Source organism: Natrix helvetica (assembly GCF_964273705.1).
Source record: "Natrix helvetica genome assembly, chromosome: 2".
NCBI classification, from domain to species: Eukaryota; Metazoa; Chordata; class Lepidosauria; order Squamata; family Natricidae; genus Natrix; species Natrix helvetica.
The window spans coordinates 70665116-70684077 of NC_138552.1; the positions used below are offsets into that span (position 1 = coordinate 70665116).

Sequence of the window (18962 nt, forward strand, 5' to 3'; positions counted from 1 at the left end):
AGCCACATGCTCAATCAGTTGGATATCATTTCACCAGGATTATCTGTCAGTAATTTCTTCTTTAACTATTCAAAGCTCATGTTTGTTTTATAGTGATAGTATCTAGTCATACAGTCTTCTGCTGGTTTCTTTTACCACTTTGATTTTGCATCAAAGGGGTTCCTTGAATGATTTTTGCCTTCTCATTATGTGTCCCAAATATTTAAGCTTCAAATGCATCATTAGCATTTCCACTGAACTGTCTGGTTTGATTATCTAGTAATCAATGTTTGTCTTTCTCTCTGTCCACGTCCAAGGCATTTTCCACATTTCCCCCCACAATTCAAGGGCATTTATTTTTCTTTCCTCAACTTTTCTGATGATCCAGCTTTCACATCTGTTATAACCGGGAAAGCCATAGTCATGGCATTATGCACCTTTGTTTTAGGTGTGCTGGCAATATTTTATCTAGTCCCATCACAGAAGACATAGTTACAGCTTTTGCATTTTCACAATTTGTACACCGCAAATTTGTCTCTTCTGCATTGATTTTGGGAAGGAAAATTAAGCAAAGAATTGCATGCTATCCACCTGCTGCTTCCAACATGAAAGATGAAATTTCAGCAGGAGGCGAAAAACCAAAGCCAAACTGCCGGTGGCCCTTGCTTAATGGTGGTAATTGGGAGCAGAGTTTTTATTGCTAAGTGATGCATTCATCAAGCATGATGTCACATGACTGCAGTGCTTAGCAACAGCATTCCCAGCAGTTGCCATTGCCATTGTTAAGCAAGGATGGCAGGTTAAGCACGGATCACATGTCACTACAACTTTCTACTTCCTGCTGGCTTCCAACAAGCAAAGTCAATGGGGAATCCAGCAGGAAGTGGCAAGTCCTGATCACGAGAAGTCTTAGGTTTGGTGGCTTGCAAACAGGCCAGTGGGCAGGTGAATGCTGCGGAGTGCATGTGGGCATAGGCCATGGGTGCTGCCATGTGGCATGAGTGCAGACAGGCAGGTGTGCTATGGCATGTTGCAAATGAACATAGATGTATGAATATTTGCACACTACAGCCTGGCTCTCCTCAAGAGATAAAACAGCAGGATTGTGAGCTACTGACTGGAGTAACTTGCAACCTCTGGCCAGCTTCCCCACTGACTTTGCTTATGGGAAGTTGGCAGGGAAGATCACAAATGACAATCATGTGATTACAGGGGTGCGGCAAGAGCCAAAGTTTGAAGGACTGGTTGTCAGTCTCCTTCATTTGAACAGTTGCTGAACTAGTGGCTGTAACCCAAGGGTCATACAGGTAGTCCTCCGCTTATGACCACAGTTGAATCCAGAATGTATGTTACTAAGTGAGAAATTTGTTAAATGAGTTTTGTCCTGTTTTGTGACTTTTCCTGCCACCTTGGTTAAGTGAATCGCTGCAGTTGTTAAATTAGTATCACAGTTGTTAAATGAATCTGGCTTCCCCACTGACTTTGCTTGTCAAAAGGTTACAAAAGGGGATCAGATGACCCCTGGGCACTGCAAATCACATGACCATGGGGTTGCTACAACAGTCATAAGTGTGAAAAATGTCACTTTGAACAGTCACTAAATGAACTGTTGTAAGTCGAGGATTACCTATATATGTATCTCTACAGAATCTAGCTAGAGAATCTAGCCTAATTTGATCACCCCTTGCATCCTTTTATGGCTCACTCTGCAAGATAGTGTAATGTAAATGTATACCTGACTAAAACAAAGAGACCTATGACTTGGTAATGTAAAGTGCTGTTAGGCAAAATTAATTAGCATAGATTGCTAGTGAGAAAGTTAAATTGATTTATTTTATTTATTTATTTATGTCAGGGGTGTCCAAACTTGGGAACTTTAAGACTTGTGGACTTCAACTCCCAGAATTCCCCAGCCAGCTGCTGGCTGGGGAATTCTGGGAGTTGAAGTCCACAAGTCTTAAAGTTCCCAAGTTTGGACACCCCTGATTTATGTCCTTTATAAATAAAGGATATAAACAAATTTCTTTTAATTTTTTTTAATTTTTCCAGCTCTTACCTGTCTATTCCTACAGGTAGTTAGTGTAATCATGTGTAATAATACAGTTGGAGGGAAACTGTTTTTCACAAGCTGTCAAAAAGGCAAATTTCATGGGATCATGGGATAATTAGAAAAGAGATTGGAAATAAAATGCCAACAGGATAATGTCATCTGGAATACCTTGTTCAATACTGGCTGTTGCATTTGAAATAGAGCTGGAAAAGGTGCAGAAGAGAACAATCAAATATTTACCTTACGAGAAAGAATATCTGGTACATCTCAGACTAGAAAAAGACAACTGAGAGGGAATATTATCAAGGTGTGTACGTACAATCATGGATAGCTGTAGGGGAAGGGTGAGAAAACCTGGGGGTGGAATTAAAAGAGGTATCAACCTAGAATCTCTGTGTAGCTACAAGTGAGCTAAGTCCAACTCTCTCCTTGAATTCCATTGACCCTTATCTAACTCCTACCAGATGCTGATCTTAGTTGAGAAGATTTCTGTACATAGGAACGAGTACCAATAAATCAGTTTAACTGGACATTCACATGTGGACACGAACTTTCATACCTGACAATGGCTTGGAAGAAGATAAGGAGAAGTTCTTTTCTGTCTGTCTCTTTTGAACCACTAGAGTCAAGAATCACATAGAAGGAGATTTGGATGAGACAGAATAAAGCACTTCTTCACAGAATGCATAATCAACCGTGGAATTTGTAGCTGTAAGACACTTTTGCATGGCTTTACAGAGAATTGATTAGTCATGAAGTTTCATCGTTATCTCTGAGTTGGATGCAATACGCCTCCAAATATACCCATTGAAGATGAATATTCACAGGAGTCCATCATCTCTCACTTGTTGCACATCGGAAGTGTCTGATTGGTCATTGTGAGAAGCAGTGTTCTTTACATCACCTGACAGCATTCCAGGGTAGGGAGAATACAAGTCTCATATAAGACTCAGGTTGGCTGAATGGTTAAGGTATTGGGTTAGAAGCTGGGAGAGCCTAATTCAAGTCATCACTTAAACATGGAAGCAGTGGTGAAATTCAATTTCTTTTACTACCGGTCCTGTGGGCGTGGCTTGGTGAGCGTGGCAGGGGAAGGATACTGCAAAACCTCCATTCCCACCCCACTCTGGGGCCAGCCAGAGGTGACATTTGCCAGTTCTCTGAACTACTGAAAATTTCCGCTACCGGTTCTCCGAACTACTCAAAATTTTTGCTCCCGGTTCTCTAGAACCTGTCAAAACCTGCTGGATTTCACCCCTGCATTGAAGTCAGTTTGGTGACCTTGGATCAGTCCCAAGTTGGGGTCACCACAACTTAGTATCAGTCATCTGCAACACACTGGCTGAAAAACAAAACCTGTTGTCACAACCAGTGTTGAGGAGCTTCCCTATAAAACTAGGTGGGTACAGTGAGAAGAAAGCATCCCTGGCAAATGTGTGAGACAAACAATAAAACAACAGTTATGGACTCATAATTTAGCTTTTCAAGAAATCTAGAACCTGGTTTGGAGGGATGATAGCTTTTGTTCATTCTTTTTACTACATTTGGATTTTTAATTGGGTTTTAATTGCATTGCTTTTGTTTTATATTAGTTTTCTGTAGATTGCATCCTGACAGAAAAGTGAACTGTTGTTCTCATATTTTTATTTTAGATATTTCATATATTTAGATATTCTCTAATATTTATTTCTAAGTTATCTGAAACAAAAAAAGAATCCATTTTCACCCACCTCTCACCATAAATAACCTATCAGAATATTTTTCCTTCAAAGTTCTCTATTATTTGTTTGAATTCACTACTCTTTTTGTGCTGCAGGTGTGGAGAATTTGTAGCCCACATGTTGATATCAAATAAAAATGAATTAACAATGGGTTATGGCTTTAAAAAGAGCAAATATGATTATACTTCCACACCAGTAGAAATATGGTTCCACTATAATCTGCATTGTAAATACATTAAAAAGAAGAATTTTTGGCAATATATAAGAGAAGGAGTGTCAAACTCGATTTCATTGAGGGCCACATCAGGGTTGTGTTTGATCTCAGGGGGCTGAATGGGCATGGCCACCTCCACCCACTCGGAAGACCGAGTGGGTGGGTGTGGCCAGGGTGGACATGGCTAGCTCAATGTCCTGCAGCCCTCTGCCAGCAAAAATGGAGCCCGGGCGGGCTGCACGCGGCCCTCCCGGGCTCTGTTTTTGCTGGCAGAGGGTTGCAGGAGGCCATTACAGCCAGAAACGGAGCCCAGGAGGGCCGCATACGACCCTCGCAAACTCTGTTTTCACTGGCGGAGGCACTGCAGGCCAGTCCTTCACTGATAATCTTATAAACAGTAACTGAGGAAACTGAATTTATTTAAATTTGGAAAAAAAGAGATCCGAGATATCATCTTTCACGTACAGTACTTGTGGGGGTGGGGTGCTGTCACACAGAAGAAGAAGAAGAAAAGAACTATTCTCTGTTACCTCAAAATGCAGGATGTGGAATAATACCTTTCAGTTAGAAGCAGGCAAAGTCGGCTTCAGTCTTAGAAATAAATCATAATGGTAAGAGTGAATGCACAGTAGAAATAATTTTCTGTGGACATTTTGGGCATTAAGGAGAAGCAGAACAGCCATTTAATTTCTATTCCTGAACTGCAGAGGGAATCGGCTTGCTCGGTTATCTATAGTACTCCTTCCAGTTCTGTAACCCTGACATGATCGAATCCCTGCCTGTGGCCAAATCCTCCAGTGATTCTCATAACTGTTTTCTAGGCTGCTATCATTGCATTTAAGGAAGAGTCTAGAATAGTCCAGTCTAGAGAGGAAAATGTGGTAAGAAATGGCATTGAAGGAGATCTTCAATTTCCTTGCTGTTTTTAGTTTGCTTTCCAAAAATACTTTTATACAGGTAATTTGATTTATGATCAGTCACTAGGCAACCAAGATTATGATAGACTCCCTCCTCCCAAAAGCAATTTACAACCTGGTTTTGAAGTTATGGCCACTACAATACCCCATGGTCATTCGCCATTATGACCCACCTACTCCCTGTAACCAATTGCACACTTAAACTGCAGGGACACCCACCTATTCCTCCTATTTCCTCCCATCCTATCCTGCCAGGTCCCTTCAGGTCTTAGGCATTTGTGTCCCCCCCCCCCCGCCCCCGGTTCCTGCAGGCCTTGGACTGATTTTCCATCCCACCAGGGCCCAGACTCTCCTCCCAGGGGTGGATTGCTACCGGCATTACTGTTGGTTTGGCATGTGCATTAGCACCAAAAAAGGTCTGTGCATTTATCCTTTTGAATGAAAATAAGAATGAAATCAATATTTTTTCATTTGTTTGGCATTTTTAAGACCCTGTTTGTAAACTTCTACTTTGGACTGAGTATCTGCATAGTAGTCTCAGAGTCTTGATGCTCTCAAACATAATGAAAGCTAATATTAAAAAGCATTTACACCAGGTGTTAGATCGGGTGAACAGATGAGACAAACTCAGGCTTCAGTGACAAACAACAGCTCTTTATTAGATAACTATTTACAAATCCAGCATTTGACGGCTAGCCCTTTCGGAGGACCTTGGTGGAACCTACCATTTGACTGTCAGTATGTAACACCAGGCATTGTTGGGCTACTGTATTCCCAGCAATAATCTCTAATCCACTTCGAATAAGTCTCTTAAGCAGAAACTCCTTTTATGTAGTTTTTTTTCCAGACCTTTTTATGTAACCTTGGTCAAACTCAGCCTAGAAATTTGATCACCCAACAATTATTCTGAACCGAGTTGCAGTTTAATCCCAGTTTTTATAGGGTAGTAAAAAACTCTTAATCCAAGAGGCATGGCTCCCTACACTTTGCCCTCTGGCCTATTCCAACTATTGTTGGGTTTTTACCAGATCCCACTGTAATGCCCTTCCTTCAGCACCATTATGGGATAGATACAGGAGTTTCCTCCGGGCTCATTGCTTGTGCTCTTGTGTTGATCAATAACACACACCTTTATATTGCAGGAGTTATAGAACATTGCACCAAAGTCTTATTTTTCCCCAAATAGCAACATTCCCAGCCAGTCAGACAGTTTCTATGTTTATTTTCTAGTTGCTGATAAATGTTCATTTATACAACCTACAATGTTGTTGTAAAGTTTTGTTATTTAGCATCCAAGGTTTCACAGGAGGATTTAAAATGGATTATTGTCTATGTTATTTCTGTTTATCTATTTTGGCTTTCTTTTTCTTTCCGTTTCTGTTTCATTTGTTGGCCAAAAGCAGTTATAAATCACATTGAAATTGACTTACCTGTGTGTTTGCAGTTTGAGTCGCTCAAGAGGGAGATGTCCATCCGAAGAAAGTAGCTAATGTGTACAAAGAAAAGGAAGGAAGATCGATTCAATTAAGACCTGAACTTATATAAACTCTTGGAAAGTATTGATTTACACATAAATTAGATGTGGAATTTTCTCTCCATTAAAGCCTATCTTCTTTGTTATGAAATATAGATCAATACTATTGTCCTCAAATATTATAGATGCCAGATTGAGGTATAAAAGTTTTAATAATATAAATTCATGGCCCACATGAGGTGGGGAGTTTTTTAATTCCTATTATTTACTTACATTCAGGTACTTGGGCATCCTCCTGATATATTAGGCCAGTATTATTGATCCCATATTTAGGAGTTGTGGTGTGAAATTAATTAAAATAATAGAAACCACTACAGTACTTCACCATCTTCTCCACATCAACCAAATAAAATTAGAATTATAAGCATTTTTAAGGGATTCCCTGAGATTGTTTTTTAAAGCTAAAAGAAAAGAATGTCCCAATTTTAAACCATCACTCTAGAGAAGAATTTCAATTGCTCTGCCGTTAACATAATTCTATGCTGCATTATTTCTTCTGGCCTTGGTTAAAACCACAGTGGCATGTTAGATTAAGCAGGTGATCTTGATTATGTGATTTAGGATTAAATATTCAACAAGAAATTAATGTAAATCCCTTTGTTAATTAAGCAAGGGAAATATGCTAAATTCTGAGGTGACTGGGAGCTGTTATGTAAACATCTGCAAAAATCAATGAATGGCCATCACAGAATTTGTGCTATGTAAGTCAGTTAATGATGCCTTATAAATTGTGACTCTAAATGAAGCACAGGAGTCTGTCACAGAATTTTAGTATATTTAATCTTTAAAATCCTAATAAAATGTACGGGGCATGGGTTCCAGAATGAGACACGCTATCTCACTATGGTGGGTAGGTAAATTGGTCTCTTCTGCTAAACAAAAGCATTAAGACTTTACAGTAATGCGCAATAGATTTTTTTTAAAAAACTTAACTTAAGTTTTTTGTACAGTCTTGGGATCATCCAAATTTGCTAGAAAGTGATTCATTTCCTGATTTGTTACAGCTACTGAGTATTTTTCTCCTGAGAGGACATGAATTGGTTCCATAAATCTGGATGATGAGGTAGGATCAAAGAGAAAAGATAGTTATCTATTCAAGGTGAAAGATACAACTCTGGACATGTTCCATTCTTATTTTATCTAGCTTCATGTCCTATCTCTTACTGGAACAACTAATAAATTATAATCTATTATAACTGCTGATAAGTAGCGGAGCAAGGAGGAAGTGATGGAGAAGGAAGTGGAGAAGAGGGTTCAGTGAGAAAAGGAATCGCAAGTATGCCAGGGATGGGTTCCGGCAGAGACTACTGCTGGTTTGCTCAGGGATGCACTGTGCACGCATGTGCAGTACAACTAAAATTGCTCTGCGCATGCGCAGAAGCAAAAAACAAGATGGCAGCCACCGGGAGAACTGGTTTCAGGGGTGTAGCAATCCTGGGTCGCTGCCAGTTCCAGGAATCCAGGCTGCCAAGCTACTAGCGGTCCAAACCAGTAGGAACCCACCACTGAAGTCTGCCTACTGTTGGGTGACCAACACCATATTATTTTACAATTCATTCAGTTTTCATACCTTTGGTGCTTTGTATAGGAGTTCAAAATGGCATGCATTCCATTCCATCCTCCACTTTTCCCCTACATCAAAAACCCTGTGATGTATTTCCATGTAGGATGTAGAGAACTTGGCAGTCATTATAGCCTAGTCTTTCCTACTGGAGCTCACTAATTTGGTTTAATTATTCTCCATTGTGGAACTTTATTATTCCACATGGAATTATTTCCTGTGGAAAAAAAAAATACAGATATTTTGAACAAGCAAAGGGCTCCAGTATAGGTCTAAAGCACTGACTTTGGAATTATTCCATCAAAAATTGGAAGGGTCACAGATGTCTGTTTTCTCAGGTTTGCTTATGGGAAAATGTAGAGACCATACATGCATGCTGGATAGACACATACTGTATGCACACTCTTCCCTTTCTAATTTCCACCTCATACATTTCCATTTCATGTGTTGCCTTCTGTTCTTTAAACCTCATGGGGCTCTCATTTTTGGAGGATTTTATCAATTGTATCCCACCCTGTTTTCCATTGTAATAAATTGTAATAAATTGTAATAAATTACAATTACCTTGGTCCTCTGCATATTATTTTTCAGATCTGTCCCCCTCATTGAACTGTACTTATTTTACAATTTGTTGCAAGTCATTCTGGCCATGAAAACAACATTGTCTGCATGCAAAAGTAGTCGCATATTCATATCTCCACCCAACACCCTTGTAACAGCACAATAATAATTCCTTATGTGTTTATCCATAGAAATAGGTGACTTTCCTCTCCTATCAGAAGACCTATTTCAAATTCCACTTCAGGCTTCATTTTGGCTTCCAAAGAAGTTCCTTCTTTCATTTTATGATTTAATTACCTTTCTCCCCCCCCCCCTCACCATTTACCTTCTGTCCTTGTTTCCTCTGTTCTGCTGTTTACATACTCTGGACAATCAGATTCTTAGAAGCCAAATACCGTAATTTCCTTGCTTCTTCTGGCAAACCTCCATCACAAATTGTATAACTTTCTTCAATCTCCCAGCTTTACTGCAACACTCTGGGATGCCTAAATTACTACACCGAAGTATAGATATTCCTTGATTTACAACCATTCATTTAATGAGTATTCGAAGTTACAAGAGCCTTTTTGGCACTTACAGCCGATACAGTAACTATGGTCATGTGATCAACAATTAGATGCGTGACCGGGCTCATATGATCTCTTTTGTGATTTTCTGAAAAGCGAAGTCAATGGGAAAGCCAGATTCATTTACGAACCATATTACTAACTTAAGAACTTCAGTGAGTCACTTAACAATTGTGGTAAAAAAGGTCGTAAGATGGTACAAAATCACTTAATAACTGTCTTGTTTAGTAACAGAGATTTTTGGCTCATTTATGTAAGTCAAGGACTAGCAATAGCAATAGCACTTAGATTTACATACGACTTCACAGGGCTTTACAGACATCTCCAAGTGGTTTACAGAGTCAGCGTATTGCTTCCAAATATCTGGGCCCTCCTTTTACTGACTTTGGAAGGATGAAAGGCTGAGTCAACCTTGAGCCAATGAGACGTAAACTGCCAAACTGCTGGCAGCTGGCAGTCAACAGAAGTAGTCTCCAGTACTGCATTCTAACCACTGCGACCCCATGGCCACCACAACTACCCGTATTGTAGAACATGAAAGAGAGAACATGATAGCAGCAATGTTCTGGGTATGGGAAAATGAAGGGAGAAGGGTAGAGGTGCAATAGAGAAGAGGTTGAAGTCAGTCAATAGGGTGAATATAGAGCAAAACCCATGGCGTCATCTATGATGGCTACTTCATTTTGGAAACAATACAAAGTGCTAACATTTATAATATAATAAAAAGGAGACTGAAATAAAATAATTTTTAATTCTTTTCGAACTTAATTCAAGCCACTTAATAAGTGGCTAGTATAGGTGAAACGGCATACATGGAACCGTAATGCAGGAAAGGGAATATATTCCTAATTTAGTAGCTGGATTAGAAGAAATAATTAGGTCAGGCAAGACAGCAGCATTTTGCTCTTCATGAAAGCAGTCTGATTTCTTTTTCCAAGTGTCTACCTGAGTGTGGAAAAAAAGGGAGATGTTGCTGATTTATAAGCTTTATTGAGCTTAGAAAGCTGTTATAACCTTTGTTCCTTAAAGTAGTTGCATTTATTTTTCCGGCTTGCACCAAAATAGTGTGCTTTAATGAGCAGCAAAGCTGCACTGGACTTTCATGAGGCCCAGTGCACTTTTTCGGAATAGTTTTTGGAATAAGCGCTTATAAGTGCATGCTTGAAGCATCACGTTGTTCCTTTGAAAAGGGTTTTGAATTTCTAGTAACCCAGAATGCCACAAACAGACTATTCCTTGAGGTTACATGTAGGTCTCATTTGCTGCCTTGGTACCCAGTTCTTTCCTGGGCACACTTCATAGGCCTTGAAATGACAGATTTTTCAGCTACTCTTCGAAGACCCTTTTCTCTTTGTGAGGGGCAATTTGGGGGGAAACCTGAAAGAGAGCTTTTTTTAAAATGGCGGACTTTTTAGCAAGGAAGTTCAGGCAGCTTAGTTCTGTCCTTATGGTTGCTGCTGGCAAGCAAACATTTTGTTAATACTGGCAGCGTTTTGACATCTAAACTGATCTGTTTGCTGAAGGAGGTGATCTATATTTCCCTTTTTTTCTACCTTAATTTATGTTCCCTTATGATGTTGCACGTTATCCTGCCCTCTTTATTTTTCAGGCCTTTTGGACACTGTTTTGAAATGGAAAGTGGGACAAAAACTTTAAATAAATGGTGGGGTTTTTGTCAGCGTACCTTATCACTTCAGCAAAAGAAAAATTTATTTATCGGGAATTCAGTGTGTGCTGGTTTCAACTGGTGATAGCAGTCAATTAAGCATTTAGATAAGCAGATTTCTAGCAGGCTTGGTATGATTTGTATATACGAGAACATCTTGGTCAAGTGCATTTTTCACTTCACTCCCTCTTCAAATAGCATGGAAATGCTGTAATCAAAGAACCGATTGTGGTATGTCTTTGCTATTACTGGGTAGCAGGCATAATATCCAGCCCAGCACAGACACAGACAAAATGGCAGTGCTTCGTTACTATGGTGACCACCTTAGGTATGACTTTTCAAATAGAAATAGACTTTATAATAGAGTATTTCAGTTTATGTTCCTGGAAGGAAGCAGCAGGTTTTATAAATAAGCTGCAACCATCTTAAGTAACAATTCGCTTTACTGCAAGATTTTTAATTGTTTGCCTTTTTCTCTATGTGTTTTACTATATCAATTAGCTTTATGTTACAAACTTTACCACCTGCAGTTATAATACCGGTAGTAATTTTATGGAAAGCAATGGCTGTGCCAGCCTTATGAGGTTGACCAGAGCTGGAAACAGACTCCATAGGAAGACTTGACATTTTCTTCACTGAAATTAGTTGCAATGCAAAAATGGCATTGTACAAGATTGGTTGAAATTTACCCCTCCTTACTTTAACTTTTATCAAATAAACTAGTTTTAGAGTCCTTCCTTTTATTTCTGAAAATGTTAATTAAAATATTGTTATACGATTTGATCTCTCTTCAATTCTTCTTTCTTCCATTACAAAGGCTTCTTTGAAGTTTTAACAAGCCTGTTTTGTAAATCCCCGAAAAGAGATATTATAATTGTCTTGGTTAAGCATTTATTTATTCATTCAATTTTTTATAGCCACCCATCTCTGGGCAGTTTACAGTTCTAAGTACTATAGTTGTATTTCCTTTTTAATTGTTAAAACTTCAGCCAGCTTCAATACAATACAATACAATACAATACAATACAATACAATACAATACAATAAAATAGTAGAGTTGGAAGGGACCTTGGAGGTCTTCTAGTCCAACCCCCTGCCTAGGCAGGAAACCCTATACCGTTTCAGACAAATAGCTATCCAACATCTTCTTAAAGACTTCCAATGTTGGGCATTCACAACTTCTGGAGGCAAGCTTTTCCACTGATTAATTGTTCTAACTGTCAGGAAATTTCTCCTCAGTTCTAAGTTGCTTCTCTCCTTGATTAGTTTCCACCCATTGCTTCTTGTTCTACCCTCAGGTGCTTTGGAGAATAGTTTGACTCCCTCTTCTTTGTGGCAACCCCTGAGCTTCTTTTGAATAGTCTGTAAAATGTTTTTATCTGGGTCATTTTCTTGAGCTTTCACTTGTATTTCCACTTTAAATGCCTTTTCTGTTTATAATCCACACTTTTTATTCTAATATTTTTGACTCTATTATTTCTGCATCAAGCAAGATTTGTTTCACATCTGTCATTCATTAACATTGGATGATTGTTTATCCATAGAAGCATACATTGTTACTGATATCAGAGTTACTAATTTCTGGCCCCATTCTTTAATTTTTAACAGCTGAAGCATTTTGTATCATTTTGTAAATTCCAATCCTGATCAAAACTTTTGGTTTACACATTTTTGCCCAGAATCTTTAATCCCTAATAGTGTCCAATTTAAATCATAATCTAATATGTGATACGACTTACAATAGACAAAATAACTTCATTTCCCACAAAAAGCTGTTTATTTTATATAGTTAGCTCCAAAATCTTATTGTCAAAGTTTCAAAATTCCAAAAATTTTAGTAATAGCACTAGTAAATACATTACAATCAAAACACCTAGCATGTTTTTTTAATTTATGTGAGAAATCTACATCTTTTCATGCCTGTCAGGTTAATTTTATTCACATAGTCCAATGCAAATAAAATGCTTTCATCTGTTGCCCAGCCATTTGTATAAAATTTCCAAAGTGCCTGATTTCTTCATTCCTCAAAGTCACATTCTGGCTAATGCTAAAGGAATCAGAGTCAGCCTAGGGTAAGTGGAATGCCAAGTACTTTAGCAATGACGAGATTTATTTTTGGTTTAGATTCATTTCTATCATGGAACATTACTGCCAAAAGTTATGCCTGCATGTATGGCATTAGGCGTCAGATTTTAAGAAGATCATAGTTGCTTGTTTTTCTTTCTTTCTTTCTTTTTTGAAAAAAAAATCCAAGAAATAATTTGGGATACTGATTGCTGGGCCAGTAAATTCAAATGCCACTATGTGTTACTGCTTGCTTGCTTATTTATTTAACATTTTTCCTTTCCGCTTGGAGGACACTCATTATATATACGCTTAAAAGATGAGCACTGAGAAAGGACATGGGAAAAACCCAAAGTAATAACAATCTATTACTGTTGTCTATTGTCTATTTTAAGAGCTATATACTATTTCTAAGTTACACTGAGAGCTATGTGCTTGCAGCAGTTGGTGTACCCGGGTGAATTCTTTTTTCTTTCTTTCTTGTCTTCATATATTTAATTCAGAAGGTGCACTGTTACCTCCAAATTAAAGTTGGAAATTTTGTTCATCACTTTGCACTTTAGGAAAACTTTTAAATGAACAGATAGGTGTTTATTTGGTACATTAGAAATAGCAAATAGCAATAGGTAGTTTTTTTTAAAAGGCTGCTTTAATTAGGGTATTTGTGTAGTCAATATGGAAGACAGTGTCTTCCACTGTGTAATCAGTGCAACAACCTGCCTCCAGAAGTTGTGGCTGCTCCAACACTGGAAGAGATTGGACAACCATTTGTCTGAAATGGTATAGGGTTTCCTGTCTGAGCAGAGGGTTGGACTAGAAGACCTCAAGGTCTTCCAACTCTGTTATTCTGTTATTTATGTCTTCCTGGTTGTGGGGAGAGCCAACCATTAAGAGTCCTGATTGCATATCTCATTGGAAGCAGTTCAGACACATCAAATAGAGCAAGGGGCATGCATCTCCAAACAGCCTTCTTAGATATTGTTGTTTTCTCTTCCACCTTTCAAAGCTATTGATGCGCCATGGAAGCAATAAAAGATTTAGCCTTGTCCTCCATAAATCACATGTTTGCCACAGTTATCTCAATCAACCTTATAAGAATTGCTTGTTAAGTAAAGCTTCATTCCAATTGCTGAATTGGACAAATTAACTGGTGCTCTTGGTTATGCTTTGCTTAGCATAGAGCTGATGAACTCCAGTTTAACATTTTCTGTGTTCAAATGGATTTTTCCCAATCTATAACTGTGCCTACCCGTCACTCCCCATTTCAGGATGACAGCCGGATGATTGAAGAGGTACAAATAGACAAAATAGAAAGCCTGGAAAGAAAATATGCAGAAGCAATTAAGAGGCTATGGGAGGATCCAGGCATCCAAAAGTGCTACCACCGACGGAGAGAATACCAATTGTCAGACTCAGCTAAATAGTAAGTATAGTAATCTTGTCAAACTTCACTTTTGCTTTAAAAAAGTTTTTTTTAAAGTATGGCTTATTACCACTTTGTTGTATGAAATGTTAATGAACTGATTTTACGAAGTGTGCGGGTTCAGTTTTTATGATTTCGAACAGTTAATGAAACATAGTTGAAACAAATGCACGACAGGATCACATAGTGCTTCTCTGGTGAGAACTGGAAATTGCTCTCCCCCTCCCTTCTTTCCTTTTTTGTGGGGAGGCCTTGGAGGGCTGCAGTGGCTTATTGACCCAGTGGCATCATTGGAGGCTCAAAGCTGAAGGTTGTAAGTCTCTTTTCGGAGTTTTGGAGGCATTGAGTTTATCCTCAATTTTGATAAGTCTTCCAAAAACTTGATTTTTTTTCTTTATTAGAGAAGAAATATTGCTATCAGAAAATATAATTGTAATGCCAAATTTTGATCACATTGTTTTAGAAGACTGTCATCAATACATAATGTATGCTTTTCTGTATAAGGGATATGCATATAAAATGTTTCCAGTAGATTGTCCTTCTCTGTTAAATGGATATTACAAATACTTCCTGTACATTATCTAGCTATCTGTAGAATAATTGGATATTTGATCTTTGAAGCCATCATCGTCTTCTTACATACTTTGCTCACCAAAGCAACTGAATGTATACAAGGAATTGAATTTAAAAACAGAAATAAAGTAATATCAAGATGTACATATGTCAGATCACATCGGGGAACAACAGTAATGGGGAAATAGTAATCAAGAATTGGAGTTACAGATCACTTTATCTCAGATCCAGCTGGAGAAGTCAAATCTTTAGGGCTCTTCTGAAATCCAGCAGGTTTAGAGCATATATGCTTCAGAGGGAGGGTATAGGGCAGCGACAAAAAAGCATTACAACTCTCTGCAGTCTTCAAGTAGAAGTAAGATTTCCACAACAGCATCCTAATTCGGAATACATCTTCAAACCTTTTGTTGTTGTTGTTGTTGCTATATTAGCTTTCATGTGAAATATCACTTTTAGTCTCTTGAATCATGTGAAATGCTTTCTGATGGCATGAACTAAAAATGTGTGACTTTGATTTTGAAGTTTCCTTTCAGATTTAGAACGTATTGCTGTGCCATCATATGTGCCAAATGAGCAAGATGTCCTCAGAGTGCGCATACCAACAACTGGAATAATTGAATATCCTTTTGTGCTACAAAAAGTTCCATTTCGGTAAGTCTATCCTGAAGGCCTTCTCTTAGTCATCATGATTATCATATGCTCAAAATTGCACCAATTGTTTTCAGTAAATGGATAATTATAGAAAATGCATAAAACTAGAAAAATTCTCTCCAGTCTTGTTTTACCTTTGCTATTATGCTACATCCATTTCCATCTGTAAAGAAAGATTTTAGAATCATAGAATCAAGACATTTAAAATATCATTTAGAAGGTCAAGACCAAATTAAAATGTCCATGATGGAAGGCTAATTCGCCTTTGCTTGACCATATTCAGTGAAAAGAAGCATACCCTCTGTAATTGGTTCCATTGTTCAACTGTGCTTACTGTAATTGATAAGTCTACTAGCTGATAACCCGGTGTTGTCCGTGTATTTATTTATAGGGGGAAATAGGGGCCAAACGTAATTTCTAATGTTGGATTTTCCCCCTTACCAGAGGGAGCTCCCTTGTGGAGTACTGTGAAGCCATTACCATGGCAACTCCACTGTGCTGTACAGTAGAAGCCATTTTACGGCAGTACAGCATTTTAAGCCACAACAGGCTGTATCTTAACAGAGCACACCCCTCCGAGGGTTGTTAGGGGTATCTTAGTATTTTTTTCCAGAGAGTAAGTCATCTGTGTACCAAATTTGGTTGAAATATGTATTTGTGTTACAACCCCTGGTATGCCCAAATATGGGAGGAAGCTCACTACTCTATATTTGGGCATACCAGGGGTTGTAACACAAATACATACCTATTTCCCTGGCTCAGCTGATAAAGGAGGAGAGCCTGTAGCATAGTGGCTAAGACTCCTGCCTAATATGTAATACAGCCCAGGTTCAAATCCCAGTAAGGTTATGGCTAGCTGATGAGAGCTAAATAGCTCGAAATGGATCTATACTAGTCTCCCTTTATTTATTTATTTATTAGCACAAATACAACACACACACACATATATACATATACATATACATCATATACATATACATATACATCATATACATATACATATACACATACACACACACATACATACATACATACATACATACATATATATGTGTGTGTGTGTGTGTGTGTGTGTTGTATTCGTCCCATATTTGGGCATACCAGGGGTTGTAGCTTCCTCCCATATTTGGGCATACCAGGGGTTGTAACACAAATATATATAATCTAAAGGTAAAGGCTTTCCTTTCAGTTGTATCCGACTCTAGGAATTGGTACTCATCTCAGTTTCTTCGCCGAGGGAGCCAGCATTGTCCAAAAATAATTTCCATGGTCATGTGACCAGCATGGCTCTATGCCAAAGGTGCACAGAAAGCTATTCCCTTCTCAGCAAAGTCATATCTATTAATCCACTTGCATTTGCATGCTTTCAAACTGCTAGGTGTGCAGGACCTGGAGCAAGGAATGGGAGCTCACCTCATTGCGCAGAGCTTGAGTTTCGAACCTGGGCTGCCAGCTCTCCAGCTGACAAGCTCAGTGTCTTTAATTGCAGAGCCATTGCGCATCAGATTTCATAATCTATAAACTACTAAAATTGTAGTTGTCTTGACCTTTAGCGGTGCATCATTGGGCAACAATTTTTGAATAAGGTACCTCAGCTGGACTGACAGAATGTGTTCAAGATCGAAGACCCATGACTCTTGATAAATGAAATTTAGGGAAGTTATGGCTGATTTAGTGCTATTGGCTGCTGCTGCACTTCTGGTTTGCTGCAATCACGCAAATTTACTTTTCAACAGTCCATGATAGTTTCCCAGCCAGTCTTACAATCCCTTGCTCACGCTCTCCCCCCTCCCCTCCGCCACAGCATGGGCAGCAATAGGAATTGTTTTTCTGAGTTTTGCTGAGAGCTGCTACTGCCTGGTTTCAATATCTTCCACATTTGGATTCACTTTATTCAGTGCATTAGAAAAACAACTCTTGCACTATACATTTTCACTACTTGTCTTTTACTCGTAGTGCACAGCCACTAGGAATGTGTGTTGTGGAAGAGTTGTAGAGATGGGATGAAGTCACACATTATTTGATCCAACAATAGAATTGGTACCCATAAAGCTCAGATAACTTGAAATAACTTTTCCATCATCATTTTAGTGGAACATAATTTACCTGTTAATTTTTCCAAACGTAAAATGTAAAAATCAATTGTATAAAAATCAATAAATCGTTCTAGCAAAGTGCAGCCTCAAAGTTGGTGCTTGGCGAAGTTCTTTACAGGATGATTAGTGAGTTATGCTCCTTTTTACAGAATAGTAGATGTTGGTGGACAAAGATCAGAAAGAAGGAAATGGATTCACTGCTTTGAAAATGTGACCTCAATTATATTTTTAGTTGCACTGAGTGAATATGACCAAGTCCTGGCAGAATCCCATAATGAGGTAGGACAAAGAAAAGTAATTGCTGTCATAAATAGTTGTTCAATACTCATGTGTGCATCTTAACAGAAGTTATCATGGAAGGCTGACATTTGTGCCACTTATCTAGTGGGGGGAAAAGGAACTTGAGCCATAACTGCCCAACTATGCCCTTAACACGAAAACTATACCAATATAATTGGCTTGGACTTCTCCATGTTCAACAAAACTAATAGAACATCCATGGTTGAAAATAAACTAATATATGATTAATAATAAATAAATGACAATACGTAGCTTCACTTAATGATCACAATTGAGCGTGGGATTTTGGTTGAAAGCCACTGTGATTGTTAGGTGGGTCACCACATGGCCTGATTTGATTTTACCACTGTTTTTACAATAGTCCGTAAAATGGCTCACCACCGTTCTTAACCGAATGACATGGTCGCTAAGTAAATCCATTTTTGAGAATGGGCATTTTTTTTGCCTGGAAGCTGGCAAAAAACATTGCCAATTATGAGCACATGACTGTGGGGTGCTGCAACTGGTCGTAAATGCAAGCTAGTTGCCAAGCACCCAAAATGCAATCACGTGACCATGGTGTGTCTGTGCACATGTGGCAATCGTAACTTGTATGTAATCCCATCCTTGGGGAGGAACAGGGTCTGTCATAACTTTGAATAATCTTTAAGTGACAGGTCATTAAACGAGGACTACCTCTAATCAGCCACAAAAATCAAACCTAGTGGCATCTCAATCAAGAGATGTTCTCTGGAAGAGCATAATTTTTAGCATCTTCAAAGAACAAGCAAGGGAACATATCTGAGCTCTGTAGGCAGGCTGTTCCAAAGAAGGACCAGTTCCCCAAGAGCAACGCCTTTGAATAGGTCAAGTCTGATTGGAAGATACGGTCCTGAACGTACCCAAGTGTCAAAGGCATACATAGGTCAAAACAGGAATTTTGAATTATCCCTAAAAGCTGCTTGGAAACCTATCACGTATAATGTTATTCTGGCCACTTGTGCTGGCTAACACCTGGGACACTCCATCCACACTACCAGAGGCTCCTAAGTGATCTTCAGAGACAATCACATATACAAAGTGATAAAGGCCCGAGTTACTGCAACA

General features: G+C 38.6%; 1 protein-coding gene across 3 annotated transcripts in view; it reads left to right on the forward strand.

Moving 5' to 3' along the window:
• LOC309386538 (guanine nucleotide-binding protein subunit alpha-14-like) overlaps positions 1-18962 on the forward strand; it is a 52833-nt gene that overhangs the window by 29705 nt on the left and 4166 nt on the right. For all 3 annotated transcript variants that reach the window (XM_081942028.1, XM_081942027.1, XM_081942029.1), the window contains 3 exons: positions 14102-14256; positions 15352-15480; positions 17726-17855. In XM_081942028.1, coding sequence (XP_081798154.1) covers positions 14102-14256; positions 15352-15480; positions 17726-17855 — 414 coding nt within the window. The remainder of the gene's footprint in view (positions 1-14101; positions 14257-15351; positions 15481-17725; positions 17856-18962) is intronic.